Raw genomic sequence first — 21946 nt, 5'->3', positions numbered from 1 at the left:
CTCTCCCTGTTTGTCTTCACAGGGGAGCTTCCAGGGAGGAGGGCGAGAGGCTCACAAGACTTGTGAGGTTTGGATGAGAAAGGGCTGAGCCTGCCGGGACCCTGGTCCCATCTGAACTTCTGGATTTCTAGGTAGAAATAATGAAAGATGCTGTTGATCACCCCCCTTCCCACCTCTTCCTAACCCTTCCCATCGAGGAATAGATACAACATCCAGTAAAACACACTGTCTTGCACAGTGGGGAAGCCACGGTCAGGGAAGCAGCTCTGTTTCGTGTTTATGTGGACTTCTCAAGAACTGTCTTCCTAAGAGTGTTTTTTTTTTTCGTTTTTCTTTTTTGACATGAGGGGAAAGGGATATGTGAATCCTATAAAATAGTTATACTGGCTGGCTTAAAGAGTTTTTAGCAGTTGACTATAGCAATTTGCCTGAAACTGGCCTATTTAAATTTTCCAGACTGGTGAGCAAGGCTGACTGCTGGTGGGGTGTCTCGGTGGTTGTGGGGAGAGCCCTGGGTGGGTGCCGCCTGCTGGGCCCTGATCCTGTTGGGACTCTGGGAGGGCATGCCCGACAGCAGGGGAACTTACAGACCTTTCTCTGTTACCTACACAGCACACTCTCCAGCATTTCGGAATTTTAGAAACCTCTATTGGAATGCTCATTTTTAAGATCTTCAGGGCAGTTCCAGCCCCAGGACTCCTGTGCTGCAAGTAGTTTTCCTTTAACATCAGCAGCTTTTCAAGTTGGCTGTGGGTGGATGGAGGTTGGCTCTCGCTCTCCCGTGGTTCAGAATAGAGTAGACTCCAGACAGGCTATTTTCTTTAAAGCCTCTTGCAATTGGAGTTTTTAACATACCAAAGTGAAAAGCCACAGGGGACATTTAATTTTTTTTAAAAGATAAAGCCTTAAGTGATACTATCCAGGAACTTACTAGCTACAATTATAATTTTAATATGTTGGCACATTTAAAATATTTTTATCTTTCTGGTGATGCCGTTAACTAAATGTTTTAAGGAGGTTTTTTGTCATTTACATGTACATGGAAACTCAGTCACGTTAATATGTAGGTCTTGAGAATTTTCCGCCTTCATACTAAGTCTTAGAATAAGCCTTGTTGGTTTTATAATACTAGTGCAGGTTTTATGCTTAACCTGACTACCTTAAAATATTCTCGTGGAACATAAATTTTTAAATTTCACATTGGAAATATGACGTACACTAATGAGCAATGAATACAGTAATACACATAGTAACAAAGGGAAGCATAGTCACTGTGAAGTGATGTGAACATTGGCACAAAGGGCCAGGCTTGTGAAGGACTCGCGGCCCTCTGGTGAGTTTGCTCTCAGTCCTGAAAGTGCTGAGCAGCCTTTGACAGACTCCAGGCAGGCGGTCATGCCATCCTCTTAGTGACAGATCAGAGAGAGGGCTGCATGTGGAGGGAGGACGGGTGGCTGGGACTGGAGAGCTGGGGACAGAGCAGCTGTTCGGATCACGAGCAGAGAGCTGTTGGCATCGGCGTTAGTGACCAGGTGAAAGAGAAGCAGATGGACGACTTTCCTCGGGGTTTGTGACACTTCTGTAATCTGTCTTTGGCCCACCTCTCAGGAGGGTGCATTGCCATAGTCCCTTCGGCTTCTAACTGCACATGACTTGCTAACACACAAGCAAGGCTGCTTTCATGTGTCCTCGTGCCCAGCTTGGAGGCTAGAGCCATACTTGCGTGCTCCTCAGTGTCGATGACACGTTTGAACATGTAATAGATGCTGGCAAGTACTTATTGGGTTGTTATAACTGCTTCACGCTTCTTGAAACATTTCCCTTTCTGTGTATGTGATTTTTAAAACTATAGTAGAATGTTATAAGTGTGTTATTAATGTTTTATCAATGAGAAAAGTGAGACCCTGAGAAATCAGCTGCCCTTGTGGGGCCCCCAGCTTGTGCTTGGGGAGGTGGGGGTTTGGGAATAGAGGTCCCTGGTCTGCCTGCTCCCGCTCCCTTGGACAGGTGGGTACTTGCCTGGATATCACAGCGTCTCTCCGCACAACAGAGGTCTGTGCAGAGCTGACAACGTGCTTCCAGCAGCGGGGCAAGAGGGGGAATGCCTGCAAGGGTATCTCTAAGCCTTATAAAGCCATCAGTGTAGGAAAGAAATGCCATGAAGGTTCCTGACGGCCATAAAATTCCAAACATGGAAACGATTGCTTTGTTATATGAAACATTTGTTCCAGCATTAAATAATAAAATAACTCCTGACACGAGAATGGAAACCATCACCGTTAAGCCGGTCTGTTTACTCTGGATTGATCCTGTTTTGGCTGGGGCGCATACGTTAATGGTGGGGCACTCTTTGCTGCCTGGAGAACACAGGGCTCTGGGTTTCCTGTCCTGGCCAGAGTGCAGGTCTGGGGCCCTGCACAAACCTCACTGGGCTGAGTTTGCCAGAGTGAGGCTGAGATGGGAAAATGAGGGAGCCGCGGCGTCGCCTTCACCCTCGCATTCATGGGCCTGGCTTTCCCCTCACTTTTCTCAGACTCAGGCTTTACTCTGCAACTCTGGTCTGCAATGTAGGTAAGAAAAAGAATGCCATTTGGAGAGGGAAATAAGAATTGTCTTTTCTGGCTCAGAGTATGATTTGACCATTTACTGGTGGTTTTGCTTTACTTGCATTTTCATTTTAAATTTATGACTTGTCTGTAATTCTGTCTTTGTAAACAGAACACGTGACAAGTTTATTTGTACTGCTGGAATTTAAAGCCTTATGAAGCATTTTTAAGGATAACAAATTACACTTTTTATAAGTAGAAAGTGCTTCACAAGATCGCTTTAATTTTCTCCTCACTGGGATTACCAGTGATTTTTTCATTTACTTTTCTGTTATACCTTCTTATGACTAAAACGAAAAGGGAGCCCCGTCTGGTGTGGCGCAGTGGGTTGGGCATCATCCCACAAACAGAAAGGTTGCAGGTTCAACTCCCTGTCATGTCACACGCCTGGGTTGCTGATTCGGTCCCCAGTTGGGGCATGTATGGAAAGCAGCCGATCGATGTTTCTCTCCCTTTTTCTCCCTCCTCCCCCCTCTCTAAAATAAAAAAAAAAAAATGAAAATGGAGTTAAATAAATGAGTGTCTTGAGTATTCAAGCATGGAAAATATATATGGAGAATAATCAAGTGTGGATCCTGTGGCTTATGCCTTCTAGTAGCTACTTTTCAGGGAACAAAATTCTGTAAATGCATTGTGGGTGGGGATGAGCTGCACCTCTCACTGATGATGGTCTGTTAGCTCTAGGCTGAGAAAATACTAGTTAACCTGCTGAAAACCATGGGCTGTTCCTTGTAGGATGGTAGACGTCAGATGAAACCTTGCTGAGACATGTGACAATGAGCGGAGGGTCCTCTTTAGTAGCCTTTCCACCTCTAATTTCCAAAGTTTTATGCTGAAGACTATGTGTGTTACAGATTCAAGGTGAGGAGAGAGGAGGTGTAGCTGATTGCTCTTTCAGCCGGAACTGATGCAAAGTGAAGGAGGAACCAGGTCATACCGTAGCATTGGGTGTAGGTCAACCTTGGACAGAAACCAGGAGGCATTCTGAGTGGGCGGAATTGTGTGAGAACCCAGCCAGCTTCTGTCTAATTATCTATCCATTGTCTATTATCTGTCTATATCTTACTTACTTATCTGTATCTACTTATTGTTTACCTATCACCTACCTACCTGTCATCTATTAACGAACTATAGAAATGATCCCTGAAAGTATAGTCTTTGTTAATCACCTCTTCTTTGTATCAGTCATCTATTTTTTACCTATCATCTCTCCATAGTTATCTATCTCTCTTATCGGTGTTGTATTAGCACAAAAACCTCATAGGTTGCTTCAAACAATGGGCATAAATGCCTGTACTAGAAAGTTTGCTCCTATAATTTGCAGTGAGTCTGTCTGAGAATCTGTTGGATCTCTGACTACCAGATGCTAAAGTGGTTCCAGAGTTAAAAATGCCTGGACTTTCTCCCTGCGAAAGACAGTGTGTAGCAAGGCATGTTTAGCCCTGATGCTTAGGGACCTAAGTGAACCTGGCCCCTTGTCACGGATGCTGGATCCTTCTGGGTAATACACAAGTCAAGCTGTTGTATTACACACTTTAATAACGGAATTGTTATTGATTTTCCCCTCTGCCCTTTACCTCATGGTCACTAAGCAGTTAAACAGTCACCCTGCGTTTACTGTGATTACAGATGCAGCCTCCAGTCATTTATTTGAAGTCACTCGGACACTTGTGTCTGCTGCTCACTTGTGTGACTAAACCCATCGACACGCAGTCCTGACTTGTGAAACATCAGGGGTCAGGACTCTGCCTGGAGGACCCTGACCCATAAAAGCATCACAACCTGGTTTTGAGGATGAGAGCCACTCGTTTATTTTTGTCACCAAAATAAGCCGAGGCCTCGTGGGGAGAGCAGCACGTGACTTGTGCAAAATTCTGTGCAGAAGGAGCCCTGATGTTGGGGTGTTGCAGAGCTGGACTGGGCTTTGGAGGGTGATGGCGGGCAGTGGGTGCAAGGTGGTCCCTGAGAGCAGGATGTCCTAGGTGGCTGGAGCTGGGCAGGACGTCCAGAGAATGCTGACCACATTGGTGTTAGTTGAAGTGGCAGATTCTAAGTGTGATTTCAATGGGGAAAGTATTAGATTTGGACAAGCTTAGTTTTCTTTTTAGATCTGGAGCTCTGAGTGAAAAACATAAGCACTGTTGTGCCTCAGTTTCTTACCTTAAACTTAGGTGTTACAAGAATTAAAAGAGATTATTTAGGACCTGTAGGACAGGACCACACTGACACCTTCCCCTTTAATAGGGGTCATGATTTCTTGGGGAAAGTGGTTATTTTCCTTTATGCTTAAGGTCTTAAAAATTGGAGTTTGTTGAAGTAAGAGTTCGAAGTGAGTTTCCTGTGAACCCCCCTTATACTTAAATGTTCATCTGAGAGATTTTTAAAACTTGAGCTGAGTTTTGGGTATAGCAGCAAAGATGCTGTGAGTTGCCAAGTGCTGACCAGGCAGTGGAATTGGCTGGGAATGGGCACCCTGGTAACCAGTAGGTGTCTACCTAGTACATAGGGAGCTTCTTGGGAAGCCAGTATGTGCTAGTTGATGGTGACTCCCCTGATACTCTCGCTCCCATGTTCCTTTTCCTGGTCCCTGCTTTTGTTTCATCCAGGTGTCCCCTGGGTTGTAAAAGCTGGCTGGTTTTGAATTTTTAAAATGCTGAGCTGAAGCCGAAGCGGATTAAGGGAGAGTACAGTTAGCATGGAAACTAGCTTCCTGATAGTTTCATTATTTCCTAAGACTGGTCAGGAGAGAACATGCGGTGAAGGACAGTGAAAATGTTGGGGAGGAGGGGCAGCTGCCTACTCAGGGGTCCCCAGGGGGCTGAGAGGATGGATCTTCTGGGAGGCTTTTCCTGCTTTGCTGTCAAAGAGCAGGAAGTGCCTCTTTCTGCAGGTTATCATGTTTTCTCAAAGGCAGATGTTTTCCTCTTCTTGCGACGTTACACAAAGAGCAGTCAGAGCAGCGATTTTCAACCTTTTTCATCTCATGGCACACATGAACTAATTACTAAAATTCTGTGGCACACCAAAAAATATGTTTGCTGATCTGACCAAAAAGATAGGTATAATTTTGATTCAGTCACACCAGCGACTATTGTTATGTTGGCTGTTGTCATTTTTTTTTTTAATTTGGTGATCTAAGGGAAAAGAGGTCAGTGCCCCTGACTAAATAGTCAGGTATTGCCTGTTTTAAGAATTCTTGCGGCACGCTGGTTGAAAATCGCTGGGTTAGAGAGAAGTCTGAAGGGGGGAGGGTAAGGTGTGAGAGCCACTTCTTCACCAGCATCTCCATGCACGGGCTCTCGTCCTTGTCCTCATCAACCCCAAAGCTATTCCAGAGTGTGCACATGCATGTGGGTGTTAAGAATGCTGAAATTTTGGATGTTTTTAGGAAATGGAATATTTGATGGGGTCTTTCCAAAAAGGACTGACCAGCCCCAGCACTGAGTAGTGAACGGGCGCAGGTGCAGAGCATGGCAGATCTTGGATGGGGGCCACGTTTCACCTTAGTCTGGTCAGCCGACTGGCAGTGGCCACTCTCATACGTGTGGCATCAAAAAGACTCATCAACCGAGAACAGGATGTGTTTACTATATCTTTCTGTTATTTATGGCCCCGTGTTTAAAAATGAGTTGTGTGTTTCCTGGGGCGGACAAGACTCTATAGTGAGCTGTGAGTTACGTGTCATACATTGAACACTGAGGGCATTGTATGGTCCGATCGAGTTTGGTGAGCATCTCTCTCTAGAGAAAGCAAATTCACCACTTTGCATATGGCCCATAATAACTTGTCATTTGCCTGCTGTGTTTTTATTCATGTTCAAGTTTTTGGCTCTTCTGGGTTGATGGTTTGATCAGAATATTAGGAAAAAATAGCAGATTCTAAAAAATTCAAGGAAAAAATCAGTATTTTGTGTGCAATAGCGCTTATCCTTGGAAAGGCTGTTGCATGCCACGGAGGTTATTTTGTCCCATGTCCTCAGCACTTAGGAAGAACGCCAGCGTGGTGCTGATGGCTCCTGCTCTTCTGTATGTGACACTCTGGCTATAACATTTTAATTCTCGTCTTACTGATAAGTATCTTTTTCACATATTTTGGATTTCCCTAGGTCCCATGTCCTTTAACTTTGTTTTATTTAATGTTCCATTAGTCTAAGTCACTTATTTTCAAAAATATCCTAGCAGTTTAAAGTCCTTGGGACTGACACACTGATTAGAAAAAAATCTCATTAATGGAAGGTGATAATCAGTGGCGGTTTTGGGCGGCTGTCACCGGTGCAAAGCTGCACAGTCCGTGGTTGATTAGGTTAATGAGAGCCATGCAGACTGGGGAGGTTTCCTGCTCCGGCAGATGTGAATAAGATGGCAAGAATCTAATTCTGGGTCCCATCAGAGCCAAAGTCTTGAAAGGAGGGCTGGGCAAGCATTTTTGTTTGTTCGAGGGCAAAGGGAAAAAAGGCAAATGACTAAAGTGTTTTCTTTTAAATTATTAATTATAAAGCAAACAGAAAACACAGTCGTGCCTGTATGTCCTCTTAGACTGTACTGAGTGATCAGCTCTACCTTTGGGGACCATTCTGAATCTTTCTTTCCTTCTCTTACAGGTGACATCACACAAAAAGGATATGAAAAGAAGAGGTCGAAATTAATTGGTGCCTACCTGCCCCAGCCTCCAAGTACGTAAACTCTGATGACCTGTCATCTAGTTTAGAGAGTTAACTGCAACATGCAAGAGGAGGAAATGAGTGCAGACCCTTCTTTAGTCGCTGATTTGCACGAAGATCATGCTCCTGACGTGGCACTCGTCACACCTAAGTTTTCCGTAGGACTGCATGTATATTTTGTAAATACAGAATACACGCAGGATATTTTCCGAGTGTGCCTAATGTGTTTAATAAGTATTTCATCTATAGGGGATAGTAATATGGTTGATTACTTCAAAATGCTTATAGTTTAAATTAAGCCAATTGAAGTCATTGGGGGTCAGGCCAAATCTAGAAATCTAGAAAATGATATAATATCCTGCCTGGGATTATGAAATCATAAAGCGTGGTTTTGCTTTGAAATGTGATTACAAAACATTATGGATTCTTCTAAAAGTACAAAATCTGTTTCACTCAGTGTCCAGGTTTGTAGAATGTCTTTGCACTTGAGCCAGGTTCTGTCCATTTCAAGAAACAGGAAATGATGCCAGGCTGGAGCTCTCACACTTCAGTTCTAACAACGCTCAGTTTGGTTCAGGGTGACCTTGCGGTGACTAGGCTTTGGGAATGACATAAAGCTACTGCAGGTAATGCTGTACTCAAGGAGGAAAGGTGCTGCCTGGACTCTACAGTTGTCACTATGAAAACAAGGTTCTACAGCAGCTCAGATGCTTCTGCTGGAGAAGGGTTAAGCAGGGGCCTTTAACAGACGGCTCCCCAGCTCTGTCCCTCCTGATCTCCAGGCTGTGACACACCCAGTATGCTCTGTCAGCATGATTGGGAGCATTTCCTGAAGCTTATATTACAGGAAACATAATTTGTGTGTTTAGTTTCTGCTGTGATGGAATCTTTGTTTTGATTTTGTGCATTTTCTTTCTTTCCTTGATTCTTTTTTTCCTTTTTATGGAATTTATTGGGGTGACTGGTTAGCAAAATTACAGGTGTCAGGTGCACAGTTCTACAACACGTCATCTGTACGCTGGGTTGTGTGTTCACCGCCCCAAGTCAAGTGGCCGTCCATCACCATGTGTCCCCGCTGTCCTTCTCCACTCTTTCCTTGATTCTTAAGAGAGTTAACATAAAGATGGACCTGTTGTATAGCCTGATAGGCTTGATTTCCTGTTTTCTGCCTTTTAGAAGGAAGAAGCCCTGTTCTATCTGCGTGAGTTTAAAAAACAGGTTTCTGGTTGACTGATGCCCACATATGAAAGGCTTTAGGAGCATGTGTAGGCAGATGAGTAGACAGTGGTCTCCCCCTTTCTCTTGTCCCCTAGCAGTACTGCCTGGTGACAACCTGTGGACCGTTATTGGGAGTCCCTTTCAGTAGGCGGCCCCTTCACATCTTGGAGGAAGGCTGGCAGGCTGACTGTAGCTTTTGACATTGTCGGGTTCTGATTTCTGTGCCTTACCAAACAAGAGTGAAACAGAAGCAGTTTCCAGAAGATGGTTCTCCAGCTGTGGTGCCAAGAGCGTGGCTGACTGTGTGGGCTGGGCGCCAGGGTGGCACCCATGTTGCGTGGTCCCTTTGCATGGGGTCGGCAGCTCTGCTCAGCGCTGTAACAAATTTAAAAAAAACTAAAGTTTGAATTAATTAGTTTTTTTTCGACTTGTTACAGCAGCGAACGGAGCTGCGGTGGCCCGGTGTAGACTGCAGCACAGTGAAGGCGCCCCGAGGAGAACGCCACACTCCGGCCACATCGGGGTGTGTGACATCAGAGAAGCCGCTGGCAGGGAGCGGGTGGCCAGCACCGCGGGAAACCGGCCTCTGTTTTACTTTCGTTTCGGTGAGCGCACTTTTCTGAGAGAGAGAGACCTCATGGCAGGGAAACATTTGAAATGGCCATCATCTGATGCCATTGTAAACAGAAGTGCAGGGCTTAGCTTTGGGGGGACACTAAGGGACCCCATGTCTGATCCCACATTCTACAGGTGAAGTCACAAGAGTTTTTGGTGGCCACGGTGCTCCTTGGTCACAGAGACGTCACAGACCCCGAAACCATGACCATCCTACTGACTCAGGGCCAATTCTGAGAGTTCTATTAGAATAGAATATGCTGTTTCAGCAACCCTATGTTCCCAATCGGGACACTGCTTACAAAACACTTCAGAAAGAAGAATGCATATTGAATTCCAATTCTTTCTAAAATCGCTGGTCTTCTCCTGACCTTTGTCTCATAGCCAAACCCCTCAGTGAAGGAAGAACTAGTAGGTCCTGGCCTCTGAGATCTACTGAAGGGAGTGAGAGCTATAGCCCTTCACACTCCTGTCCCCAAAGGACAGTGTTATGGGACTTGCTTGAAAAATGAAACCGATTACTCGCACAGTATGTTCTTAAAGGTAATGATCCTCGGAGGTCAAAATGATGTTAGTGCATAATATTTTGAATACAAGAAGCCCAAAAAGGTGAGTTCAGTGCACCTTTTAGAAGAATAAGAAAATAAGGATTCGTAAGTGTTTGGCTTATCTTTAAGGTTTGATCTCAAATAAAAGGCATTGTTTGAACATCATATACAAAAAATAAAGAGAGAAAATTTAATGTAATCAGCCCCCAGGATCTCTAAAGTGGCACCCAGCCTGGTCACCCCACTGCGGTTTCTTTTGGTCCCCTCTGAGCCACTTGCTGGCAGATACAATAAATGTGCTTGTGGGAAGAATGGAGGCTTGGTGGGTGGGTGGCGCAGTCTAGCGGTAGCTGTGAGGTTCTTTCACAATTACGCAAGTGTCACCCACCTGACTGATTTGTGAGGAAGAGAGAGCCTGCTTGGGGATGCTGCTCTGTGGACCTCGGGGGCCACCCCATTCCCACTGGGAAGGAGATGGCCTCGTTCAGGATTTCAGGATTGGTAACTGGAGGCCCCTTTCATTTTTACTGATAATATTTGTTTTTGAGAAGTTACCCTGGATGAACACTCACACAAAACTTTGTCTCTGGGAAGCAGCGAGGAGAGCAAGTAGTTCTAAATCAGGGAATTCTTTCATGCTCAGTCTTAGAAATAATTATTTTGCTTTAGGATCTTTATGCAAAATGTCGTGTTTTCTGTTTCAGTTGCCCTTATCCTGTTGTACACTTTCCTAGAAGAGGTTTATGTTTGGATTAACTTTTCTTTTTTCTTTTACATAAGTTTTATTTATTGGAGAAAATTCTAAGACTTCTCCAAAAAGTATTCTAAAACTATTTCCACATTGGTTTTGGGACACATGATTATGAATTAGAACAGCCTGTTCAGGCATTCAGCAAAAATCGGTAGCTCAAGTCGGAGCTACCAAGCCCATCTCAGGGAAGGTGATCAGGGAGCAGGTTGTTTCCTGGTTTTCTGCTCAGACATGAGTGACTGTCACAGAATCTCTTGTGTGACTTGGGCTCTCCTGGAAGACACAGTGCATCAGTGAGCATGATGTGGAATGCTTACCTAAATCTAGATGAGAAAAGTTATGCCAAAATCTAGAAAGAAAAGTGAAAATTATATACATATGGAAAGGATCAGAAAGAATATCTTGGAAATCATTTTCAAAAAGATGATATGAATTAGGCCCTGACTGGTGTGGCTCAGCGTCTTGGACGTCATTCCACAAACCAAAAGGATGGTGGCATGATTTCCAGTTAGGGCATGTGCCTAGGTTGTGGGCCAGGTCCCAAGTAGGGGGCGTGAGAGAGACAACAAATCTGTGATTCCCTCACATATCCATGTTTCTCTCCCTCACTTTCTCCCTCCCTTCCACTCTCTCTACAAATGAATAAATAAAATCTTTTAAAATAAGAGAATATTACTTAGGACAACTCACTCTTTTGGTATGAGTTCTCTTACAGTTTTTGGTTGTGTAGTGTTCTTTTCAAAATCATCTTTTATTCTCTAAATCTGATACAACTTGTGAAAAGAGAAATTAAAATTTCTTTTCAGCAATATCTTCACAAAGTGACAAATTTTACGATTGAGTCTTCACTGTTTTCAGGACAGGGCCCTGGTGTGAAGTAGGAAAATTCCAGTGTTACCATAAACAGTGAAACTTTTCTTGCCCAAACATAATCCCCCTTTCTTATAACATGTGTATTAGCTAGATTCAGCTTTCTACATGATTGTTCATCAAGTGCTCCTCAGTGGTGAGTGATTTATGTAGATTTAATCTTCCTTAGGCCCAGTTTGAGTTTATTTCAACAGCCAGATGGCTTTGTCCCTAGTTACAAGGGTTTACCATGACCAAGTAGTTGTGACAGTGTTGGTGATTTGGGTAAGGTGACTGGAGGGCAAGTCTGTCTCTGTCCTTCCTATCCCCTGGGAATCGACTGTGGGATCCATGGGAGCAGCCTTAGAGAAGGGAGAGCCTGGTCAGGGTAAATTTGTCTGCCTTTGTTTCCACTGGAGACGACAGATGGCTCTGTGTGGAGTCAAAGCTGGAGTGTGTCAGGGGGCCTTGCACACGGCGGCCTGGCCTTTTCTCAGCTCTTCGAACCTTCACGCTCCTCTGATGTTCACTGGAGCCATTCTGCACATGCCGCGTGCTCCGCTTATACCTGCATCGTTTAACCCGCAGTTCAAGTGTTGCTTCTACACGGATTCCTTCATGGTCCCTCAGTTTAGGACAGGCCTTCCAGTCCCAATCTTCATGACATCCCACTTCTGAAATACTTAGCAGTGTTGTAGGCGGATGGGTGTGCCTGAGTATTTGGTGATTCCACCCATCCCATCCCGCAGTAGATCCCTCATCTCCTTTCCACAGCAGTGGGCGTTCAGCAGACATTTGTTGAAGGATGAACTGGGTAAATGGACCTGGAACTATGTGTGCACCTGACAGACCAGCTGGTAGAGCCCAGGCCCCCTGCACAACTGTGGGTAGTGGGAGTTACTGCCTGAGCAATCCCCTCACCGTGCGTCCCCCAGTGAGTATCGAGGCAAGTGTGCTTACATGACTGAGGGAACAAGGGAGCATAGAGACTGGTCCAAGGCAGTGGATGCCCACTGCTAGTCTAGTGATGCCCCAAACACATCAGCAAAAGGACCTTTACTGCCTCAGGCAGCTCTTCTCTGAAATCACTGTTTTATTTTGATTTCTCGTTTGGATCAATTTAAATGGCAAATGGTACATCAAGTGCTGATCACTGTTTCCATATGTGGAAGGCTAAAGGATAATATGATTTTGGACCCCTCCACATTCAATCAGCTGAATTTTATTTTCTTAACTGATTTGGGAGTTCAGCCTGAGAAATCCTGGTGTTCAGTTACTGTTACTGTTAGAAGCTGTTACTGAGGATCCCCTGTCCTTTGTAATCCTGTTCCTATGAGGGGACCTGCAGGAGCTGCCTCCAGCCCTCGCCACAGGTTCTCTAGCTGGGATGTGGAGAGGAAGCGGCCTGTCATCACCAAATTCAGTGTTAGTGAGTTTTGCACTTTGGTCTCATATGACATGAAGAACTTTGTCACCTTGTGTTTAAGGGTATAAACCTGAGACACGTGCCATTGTGTTCTGTATTCTTCAGGAAGTGAGGCTGGCTGCTTTGCTGCCTTCCTGAGCTGTGGTCTGTCCATCTGACTTCACATTAGGTTAACAGCACTGAGCTTCTCTAGTGCAGGGCGCAGTTTGGTCCCTATTTTCATTCTGCTGCCAGGTCTACAATCTCCCTGGGCACGGATGTCGTATTTGCTCATTCTGACCTGGGCATCAGGGGTCACATGGCCTGTCCTGGAGGTGGGGGTGAGGTGTGATCCAGGAAGTTACTCTGTGCCATTTTTTCATGGCGGTTGGGGTGTAGGAGACAAGGTTAAGTTTCAGAACAGGAGAGATGTAAGTATTTAAATTGGTGTTGCCTGTCTGTGACTTAGCATGAATTTTTCCCAGATTGAATTCCCACTGGAAATGAACCTTCATCAACTAAAAGTAAATACCTGTGTCCCAGGTCCGCAGTGGTCATGATCGTCAAGATTTTTGCTGCTCTCAGTGAGCTAAGAAGTATTCTTTTATCACAGGCAACTATGGTTCGATCATGCAAATGTCCTATTATTTTTAGTGATGTGTAACCAGTCAGGGTCCTCACCCCCAATGTCAGTAGTTAAAGGGAGCACATCCAGGCTGTTTCTGCCTCTGGAGTGTGGGGCTAGCGTCCACTGGTCAGTGAGAATGGTGCCTGCTTTGGAACTGGCTCATACCTGTGAGCCGTAAGAAAGATGCAGAAACTTGACATCTCAATCCTGACCACAGACACTCACTTCCTTCTAAACATACCCTCCCTGACAAGCGAAGACCCGGTGTTGACAGTAGAATCAGGCACAAATGCACTCACGACATATGGAGGGCTCTTGTCAAACTTTTTCAAGCTCCAGGTCTTCTACATGTTCCCAGGTCATGAGTTGGTGATCAAATTAATATGTTTTAATAGAAAAGTGGTTAGCAAATTTGTACTGGTTGATGGCAAAGATTTATGTTAATGAAGGACAAGATAGAAGCAACAATGACAGTGATGAAGAATTAGGCTAGTATGGTTGGGGTATAGGTTACTTACAGTGGAAGTTGTATTTTGCAGTGTTGTCATCTGTGCCAATACAAAGCAAACAGCGAATTCTGAATCAGCATGCACTATAGTTGTAGTGTTTTATGTGTGGCAAAGTGTTTGATTTCACCTGGTTTAGAAGGAAGCGCCACTGAGGAAGAGTGTAATCAGGTACTAAGAGAGAATGGGACAGTTTAGAAATCATTTTTGTACAGGCTTGAAACATGGAAAAGTCTTCAGCAGCTTCACCAAGTTCTAAAGGCCAGGTTGCCTGGGAGGCTCCATGAACACTACACGAAGGGGGAAGCGACCAGCAGATGCTCGACTTTTCACGAGGGCCCTGGGATCATGTCCACATCTGTGCCCGCAGCATCGTGGGACCTGACATTTAGAAGCTCAGTGGTGTGTCCAGTGCCATGATTAGCAAGAACATACCAGAATTTGGATGCAGTTCTTCTGTTAAACCCCACATGCATTCTCATTCACATTATTGTCCACCTACACTTTATGATTTTTTTTTTTTAAAAAGCTGCCCTGGCTGGCATGGCTCAGTGGATTGAGCGCTGGCCTGAGAACCAAAGGGTCGCTGATTTGCTTCTCAGTCAGGGCACATGCCTGGGTTGCGGGCCAGGTCACCAGTAGGGGGCATGTGAGAGACAACTGCACATTGATGTTTCCTCCTCTTTCTCCCTCCCTCCCCCTCTCTATGAAAATAAATGAATAAAATCTTGAAAAGTATACTGAGAAGCCTAGATTTTCAGCGTATTCTCTCACTATCTGAATTTAGAAACTCTGACTTTCTCCAGAACATTTAACATCCTGAATAACCACAAGTCTGTACTGCAGGTCTCCTGGCCTGTGCTCAGCACTGTGTCAGAACAACAGTGACTGTCCCCTTATCCTTAGGACAGAGTGGTGATTACTGTGATTTCTGGTGTCTAGTTTTTCACAATTAATAAAGGGACTATATTTTTTCAATAACCTGAAACTGATGAGTTATTTAGGGACAGAGCTATGGTGTTAGTAATTTTCTTTGGGGAATCCTCTCTTAATCATATGTTGGAAGTAACTGATTGAAGTTCTAATAAAAAGTGGCTTATTTCTCTGCTTTCTCTCCCTTTGGGCTTGAACAAGATTTTCATGTCTCAAGGGGGAAAGAGCATTTAGAGGAGAGAGTATGGTAAGACAGGTCAGAGCTCAGGAACAGTGACTGTTTCTGCTTGACTAGAACCTGGAGTCTAGCCTTTATTTTCTGGTTGACAAGACAGAGGGAAATGAGATGGGCAGAGCCCTGCGTGGGTTGAAGCGGGGGCAGCCTGGGGGTGGGGGTTGTGCTGTGGGAGCCGTCTGACTGTGAAGGCTCCAGGCAGGCCCCGCACTAGGCCTGGTGGCTTTCCTGACCCTGGGGATAAGGTGTAGAGGAGGGAGGAGAGGACTCAGGGGATGCGGACGTTTGAGGACAGGAGAGGTGGAATGCCCCTGGTGGAAGTTGGCTGTCCTGGGCAGGTGGGAGCTCAGCGGAGGGATGGGGCATATCATTCCTTCCCTGTGCTGTCGTTCTGTTTCCTCTTTTCTCTGTGCTCCTTGAGTCACCTTCCTCTGATTTGGAATCATTTTTATAGTTCCATTTTAATTCTGGAGGGAAAACAGAAGTCTCACCGACATTGTCATAGTTAAATTGAAGCCCTGCGGCCTCTGCGCAAACCTTGAAAATGTCACTTACGGGTTCAAAAGTGTTTTCTGAGCCTGTCCTGTGGGATAGGGGAAGTGCTCGGCTGGGGTGGGGGGCAGATAATAAGACAGAGGTCACCTTATCCTGCCACTCTCCCAAGTAAGGATCTGATGGGCGCACCTTGTGTCAGGTGACAGCTCTCAGCCGCTCTGAGTTCACTCCTGGGCAACAATGAAATTGTGCCAGTTTCCATCTTTCCTCATAAGATGGTTATTGAACAAACAGTTTTGCAATGAGGTCACAAAAATACTTCTTTGTGTCATCAAGGCACCAGCTAGACTTTGCTCATGTAACAAGGAATTTCTGTACTGGGAGTGTAGCACCGAACACATGGCCGCTGTCCCAAATATCAGGCCTCTTTTGGGGATGGGGTGGTGAGGCCACCTTGTCACTCTTGACAACAGGGTACCTAGGAGCCCTGGGAGGGGATACCCATCTCAAAAGAAAGGGCCATTAGGAGGAAGTGTTTAAATGCTGCTAGAGAGTGACAGTGGCTGAGGTCAAACCCCAGTTCTGGGCCTGTGTCTCCTCATCAGTAAAATGGCACAGGTAACAGCACCTACCGCATGAGGTTATGTTAACAAATGAAACAAATTCGTAAATGTAAAGTGCTTAGACCAGTGCAATAAAGTGTTCGCAGTTCTTACTCGTTCTGTGTAAAGATGGTAAACTGAGGCCCTGGGTCTCAGGTGGTGACAACAGCCAGTGGGACGTCCACCTCCAGAGCATGACATGCTTGCTGGTACTGTTCCCCTCTATTCAAAAGGGACCCTAAACTAGGCCAGTGCCCGGCGCATAGTGCTCTTTAAATGTGGGAGAGAGGGTCTAGTCTTGATGTTTATCACGTTGTCCTCTGAGGGGAACTAATCTTTGTCCCCTTGGCTTCCCGTGTTCTTGCACAGTTACCCCACCTCCCTCGGGACACCTACCTTCCCAGGGACCTCTGTTGGCCCGTGTCTGTTGTAGACAATCTGGTGGGCCTGCAGCTTTTCTGAGAGGTAGTTCTCAGTCATGGTATGGACATGAGACCCCAACAGTGCTGAATTCTGAGCTATAGTTGTGTTTTGCTAATTATTCGTGTGTTAGTGTTACCAAGAAGACACCCATTTTAGCAGCGGCCTTTGCCCAAATCCTTATGATAGATAATCAGAAGGACCCCTTACTGCCCCGGGGTCCTCCCGTGGTGACAGGTTGAGTTCTACTTTGGAGTTGCATATTTGACTGTTGGCTTTCGTTGTTAGAATGTACCTTTAAGCCACCTCAAATTTCATTCACAATGAAGTCAGATAAAAATAAATAATCAAAATATGCACGCCACTACTTAGTTTCTTTTAATGTCCCATTGCTAGTAACCTGTTAAAGCTAACTCCTTCTGTCAAATTTCTTTTTAAAAGAAATAAAACTGTGTAAAAAACTGTGGTTTTTAAACTCTGTGTGCCAGCCTATGAGAGTAAGTGTTGCCATGTTTGCTGCATATTAGCCAACTGAGAACAGATGTGTGGGGTCCACGCATAGGCTAGTCCTGTCGCTGGTGCAAGTGTGTGAGTGTCGGGACTTGTGTATGTCTCAGAGGATGTACGTGGCCACCTAGGGGCCCAGAAGGGGTCAAGGTAGAAGGTAGTCCCAGGAAGCATGTTTGAATAAACGAGGAAGGTAGCAGTACTGAGAATGAAAGTGAAATATTAAATGTATATACGAATCTGTCCCTGTGTAACCTTGACTGCTTCAAACTATCTATTTAGCTATTCTTTCCAGAACTGCACTAAGACATCAGTAAACAGTTAAAGTGTAAAGCCACAGGACAGGAGAAGGGAAGAAACGGCGACAGGTTTCTGTGATGTGTAAGACACCTCAATCAGCCCGGATCAGCCCGGCGTGGGGGGCAGCGGATGAAGGTGTTGAAAGCTCGGGTGGGGGGAAGCATGGGATCTAGGAAGCAGGTGATCCATGTCCTCTCTACTCTTCAGAGAGGTTTGTTCTCTGGAAAAATGGACTGAGAGCCTCCAGGTTTAGGGACACCAGGCAGTACTGACCCCACAGGTGCTAAATCAGAGCATGCATTCTGGAGGGAAAGAAGAATCCAGCCCCGAATTATGAACGTTCCTGTGTTTGGTCACAAGACAGGAGACCACAGGCCTCATCTTTGGGCAGATGGAGCAGCCCAGATAAAAGAACTGCTGGGAATAGACCTGGCGATGCCAGCGCCCCAGGAAGAAAACACTTCTTGCCACTCCTTTGATGGTAATAAAGAAGAAATTATAGAAGTTGACAGAAGAGAGAAAAACAACAGGTTTTGCATAATGATTATAACTTCAGAATGACATTTAACATCTCAGCAACAGTAATTGACATGAAAGGCAATGAATGCAAATAATTTTCAAATATATTTATACAAATAAATTTTCAGAGTTACAGATAATTTTGCTTAGAGTTCTGACTTGTACTATGGCAGTTATGCAGCAAGCCTGGGCCAGCCAGCCAGGATGAGAGCAGGAGGGGATTCCAAGAGGGAGGTCTTCAAAGAAAAGAAAATTTCAAACTAAAACACTGTCACCAGATTGTCAGTGTTTGACCCCAGGGGAGAAAAGACCTGGAAAGGGTTTTTCACTGCTTTTGGATAGTTTTAAAAGGATTAGCAATAGGTACATTGAAAACCAAGATAATGGAACAAAAAGATACATATATTAACTGAAGAATAACAAAAAATGTAAAATAGGAAGGTATTCATAGCATACTGCCAACTCATGACCCTAGTAGTGATGTGGTCCTGGCCGTGGTGATGTGCGGGAGAAGCCAGTGTATTGTCTGACGTGGACAATTGCGTACGATTATGACTCCATATGTATGAATTCCAATGTAAACACAAGGTAACTTTTTTATCATAATACTTAATAGTACTCTTTGATTTTCATGCACCTGTTTCATAAAAATAGAGTAATTTATAAAAGGATCATTTAAAAATTCTGTACATTTGATAAATTCCGTGCATGTGTTTGATAAAAAAATTAAGCGATTTTGGAAAAGACCATTTTAAACGATCGTTTGTAGATGGTAACTGGAAGAAGTTTGGTAGCTGTGAATATTCCAGTTACCAAGAACTGTTAGTTAATGATGTCAGTGTGCTTGCTACGTGAAGAATTTACAGATCTCACATGTGGCTATAGTCTAGTTATCTTTTCCACAGTTCTAATCTAGCTCACCTCCTGTGTGGACCCACAGACATGCCATCAGAGATCGAGATGCAGAAATCACCATTAGAGGAACATTAAACCCGGGGACAGATGACTCTCCTGGAGCCATCATGGAGAACCAAGGACTGCTCATTGTTTTGTTAACTTTGCTGTGTCCGGTTTACTTCCTGTCACGTATTACTGGTCCTTTTCTGAAGAAGTAGCAATTAATGTTTAATGGTCAGTGCTCAGAATTTCTTCGTATCTGAACTGTAATGAGTCAATTTGCTCATAGTATACTTACTTTTCTCTAGATCGTGCTTTTACTGCTCTAGTTCTGAAGTGTAAGAGGTATCGTGATTTCCAGATTTAGGTCAGTGTTTGACCCATACCCACTGAATCATTTTTAACCATGTTAATATTTTTGGTAAGGCATCAAAGCCATATTGAAATACAGTTTGTTCAATCATTTAACTTCAAATGGAGTAAGATTCCAAAGAGTTAGAAATTTTGAATGAACAAAGATAGAAGCTTATGCCCAATCCTCGATACCTGAATGACATTGTTAAAATATCCTATAAGATTTATTTTAAAGTTTTCTTTAACTTAATGATAAATGTAATTTTTAATTTTCTCAAGTGTTTTTTTCACAGCTTTCTTTTTGTTTATTAAAGAACATCATTAATTGATTCTGTGCATTGGACTCCATTTTCTTTCTCTTTTATTTTTTTTATCCAAACCCTAAAGATTTCAGACATTGCTTGCGGCTTAGTTTGCATCTCTTTCCAGGAACTCTTAGAGGTTTGTGGTATTCCGGAGCCTGTTTCTAACGGCTGCAGTGAGGGTGGGAGTCTTGCCCTGCCTTGGATGCTTCTCCCTCTCCTGGACATCGTCCACCACGTCCCCATGCCCACTCCCATATGAGCTCTAGCTCAGCTGTGGGAGTGCAGTGAGCCAGGGCTTTATTCTACCAAATGATTTGCTCCCCAAAGTAAGTTAAGTCCAGTTGCTAAGTGAAGCTTCACCTTACTTTGCTATTTCCCTTAACCCAGGGGTGGATCAAGCTTTGCCGCCAGAGCGCCGGGCTCCAGTTACTCCTTCCTCTTCCTCTCGCTATCACCGCCGAAGGTCCTCAGGGTCACGAGATGAGCGCTATCGGTCAGGTAAGGCACCTGTGTGGGCATGAGGTCACTAATACCCTGCTCTGTAATGCGGGTGGTGAAATGGCCGAGTGGACGCATGTCTGGAGCAGCTCTGTGTATGTGAGGCAGAAGTACGTGTGTTTGAATGTTCTTGTGACTCATTCTGTGACACACAGGCGATGACATCCTCCCTCAAACACAAATGTTCTCTCCAAACACATTAAAACTCAGTAAACAGTAACTGTTTTCACATTTTTAAAGATAGTGTTGTTTACTATTTAGAATTTGATAGTTAAAAAAATAGTAACTTCTCATGACCCTAACTATTTTTTTAGGTGTCACTGTTCAACAGTTTGGTTATCATTTCAATGATATTGGTTACTAGTATAATTTTTTTCTTCTCTTTCAACCTCAGTAATTTCTTAAGTACAGTTTTCAAAAAAGAATCAAAATCCCTAAAATGTTTTATATTCTGTGTTACTGCCTTTGTGTTTTATGATGCTGTCTACAGGAGCGCTATCTTGGTAATTCCGTTTTATTGTGATCGTTACCTGGGCTTGGCTAGCTTGAATTTATTTAGCATCAGAAAACTTGTTTTGTGATTACTATTTTAAGTACTTTTTGAGAGATTCTTTCCCCCTAACCCCAACATCTAGATTCAAGTTGTTCATTCCTAGTTCCCTAACTACAATTTTTAGAAGAAAACTATCGGCACGTGTTGTTGGTGTGACACCAGTTCAGGGCGCGTGTGGGTTGCTGAGGGTAGTGATCTGAATTATAATATTTGTATATCACTTTCTCGTTGGCAAAGTACTTTCACAGACATCATTTCACTTAGTTTTTATAACAAATGGGTGAAGTGCTTATTACTGTTTCATGTTGCAGAAGAGGAAGCTAAGGTTATGGTAAATGGAATAATAGCTCAGCTGGTTCATACCAGGGCCAGGCAGGTCCATGTTTCGTGAATCTTTCCATTAATGCAGGCTTATAAACCACCACCATTACCTCTAAGGACCTGTCTGCTTTCTGGTCCTATTCTCCTTTCTAGAGGCAATGAAGTGGTAAGGCAGAGATTTTATGGCATCGGGAGTAATTATTTGCACAAGCAAGAAGAAAGGACTCAAGAAACTAAGCAAGGCCAAGTGCAGCCTTACTGCTCCTCTTCCTGTTTTCTCAACCCTTCTGAAGATGTCTTGATGCCCAGGTCAATACTTGGGGATGGAAAGAAGGCAGAAGTTTGTTCTCAAATCCACCTTCTGTTTTTCAAAGGTGTTTTAACACCCAGCACATAGCAAAAACCCATCTTAGCCATTTAGACACCTCAGAGGTTCCTTTCAGATAGTTAGGAGGGAAGAGGCATGCTAATGTGTGCTGTCAGCTTACTATGAAACCTTTGCATTAACTCCTTCACCTTGACAACTTCTGCTAGTATTTTCTATATGTGCATACACATATAGACACACACACGTAGATACATAGTCCCACATACAGTAGACACATGTAGTCACACATCCCGAAGACACACACAGACTCCTACATATGGAAGACACACGTGTAGAGACCCAGAGTCCCACATACAGTAGACACACCTGTAGACCAGACATGAAGACATATGCTTACCATCATCAGTATCTTCAGTTCTCACAGAAGCTAATGCCGTGCTCTTATTTTCATTTTATAGATGAGATAATGGAAGTTTAGGAAGGAATGTGATTATTAATGATATTGCAGTGAGTAGCTCATTCAAAATGGGATGCGAATCTAGCTCTGTCTTCCCTGTCATCTGCTCTCTTACCACAAAGATTGTTATCTTGGGTCCATTTCTAACCTTTAACTCTCTCTGCTAATTTTTAAAATTTAGATAGAAATTAAATCCCAGCAAGTCTATTTCCCAGATTATCTGTCTTTACTGATAATGAGGGTGGAGATGATAAACCCCAATGTTTATGTGGCCTTTGATAAGGTGCACTGTGTTTTGCAAATCCTCCCAGTTATTTAGGGGGCGGGTAGGACAGATGGTCAGATAGTAGAAGTCTGAGAGAGGTTAACACAGCACGGATGGTGAGTCCTTGGCCTCAGGTACATGTCAGCTCACCTGTGTACATTACTTTCCATC

At 44.2% G+C, this 21946-nt stretch overlaps 1 protein-coding gene across 5 annotated transcripts in view; it reads left to right on the top strand.

Annotated features, from left to right (window-relative positions):
* Window positions 1-21946, top strand: part of DIP2C (disco interacting protein 2 homolog C) — a 433581-nt gene that overhangs the window by 205815 nt on the left and 205820 nt on the right. For 3 of the 5 annotated variants that reach the window (XM_053922088.1, XM_053922087.1, XM_053922091.2), the window contains exons 2-4: window positions 7207-7278; window positions 8922-9089; window positions 19741-19851. In XM_053922088.1, the coding sequence (XP_053778063.1) occupies window positions 7207-7278; window positions 8922-9089; window positions 19741-19851 (351 nt within the window). The remainder of the gene's footprint in view (window positions 1-7206; window positions 7279-8921; window positions 9090-19740; window positions 19852-21946) is intronic. The other 2 variants (XM_053922090.1, XM_053922089.1) reach the window with 1 other exon arrangement.

This window comes from Desmodus rotundus, chromosome 4 (genome assembly GCF_022682495.2).
Source record: "Desmodus rotundus isolate HL8 chromosome 4, HLdesRot8A.1, whole genome shotgun sequence".
In the NCBI taxonomy this organism is placed as follows: Eukaryota; Metazoa; Chordata; class Mammalia; order Chiroptera; family Phyllostomidae; genus Desmodus; species Desmodus rotundus.
This window is presented reverse-complemented; position numbering and strand designations above follow the sequence as displayed.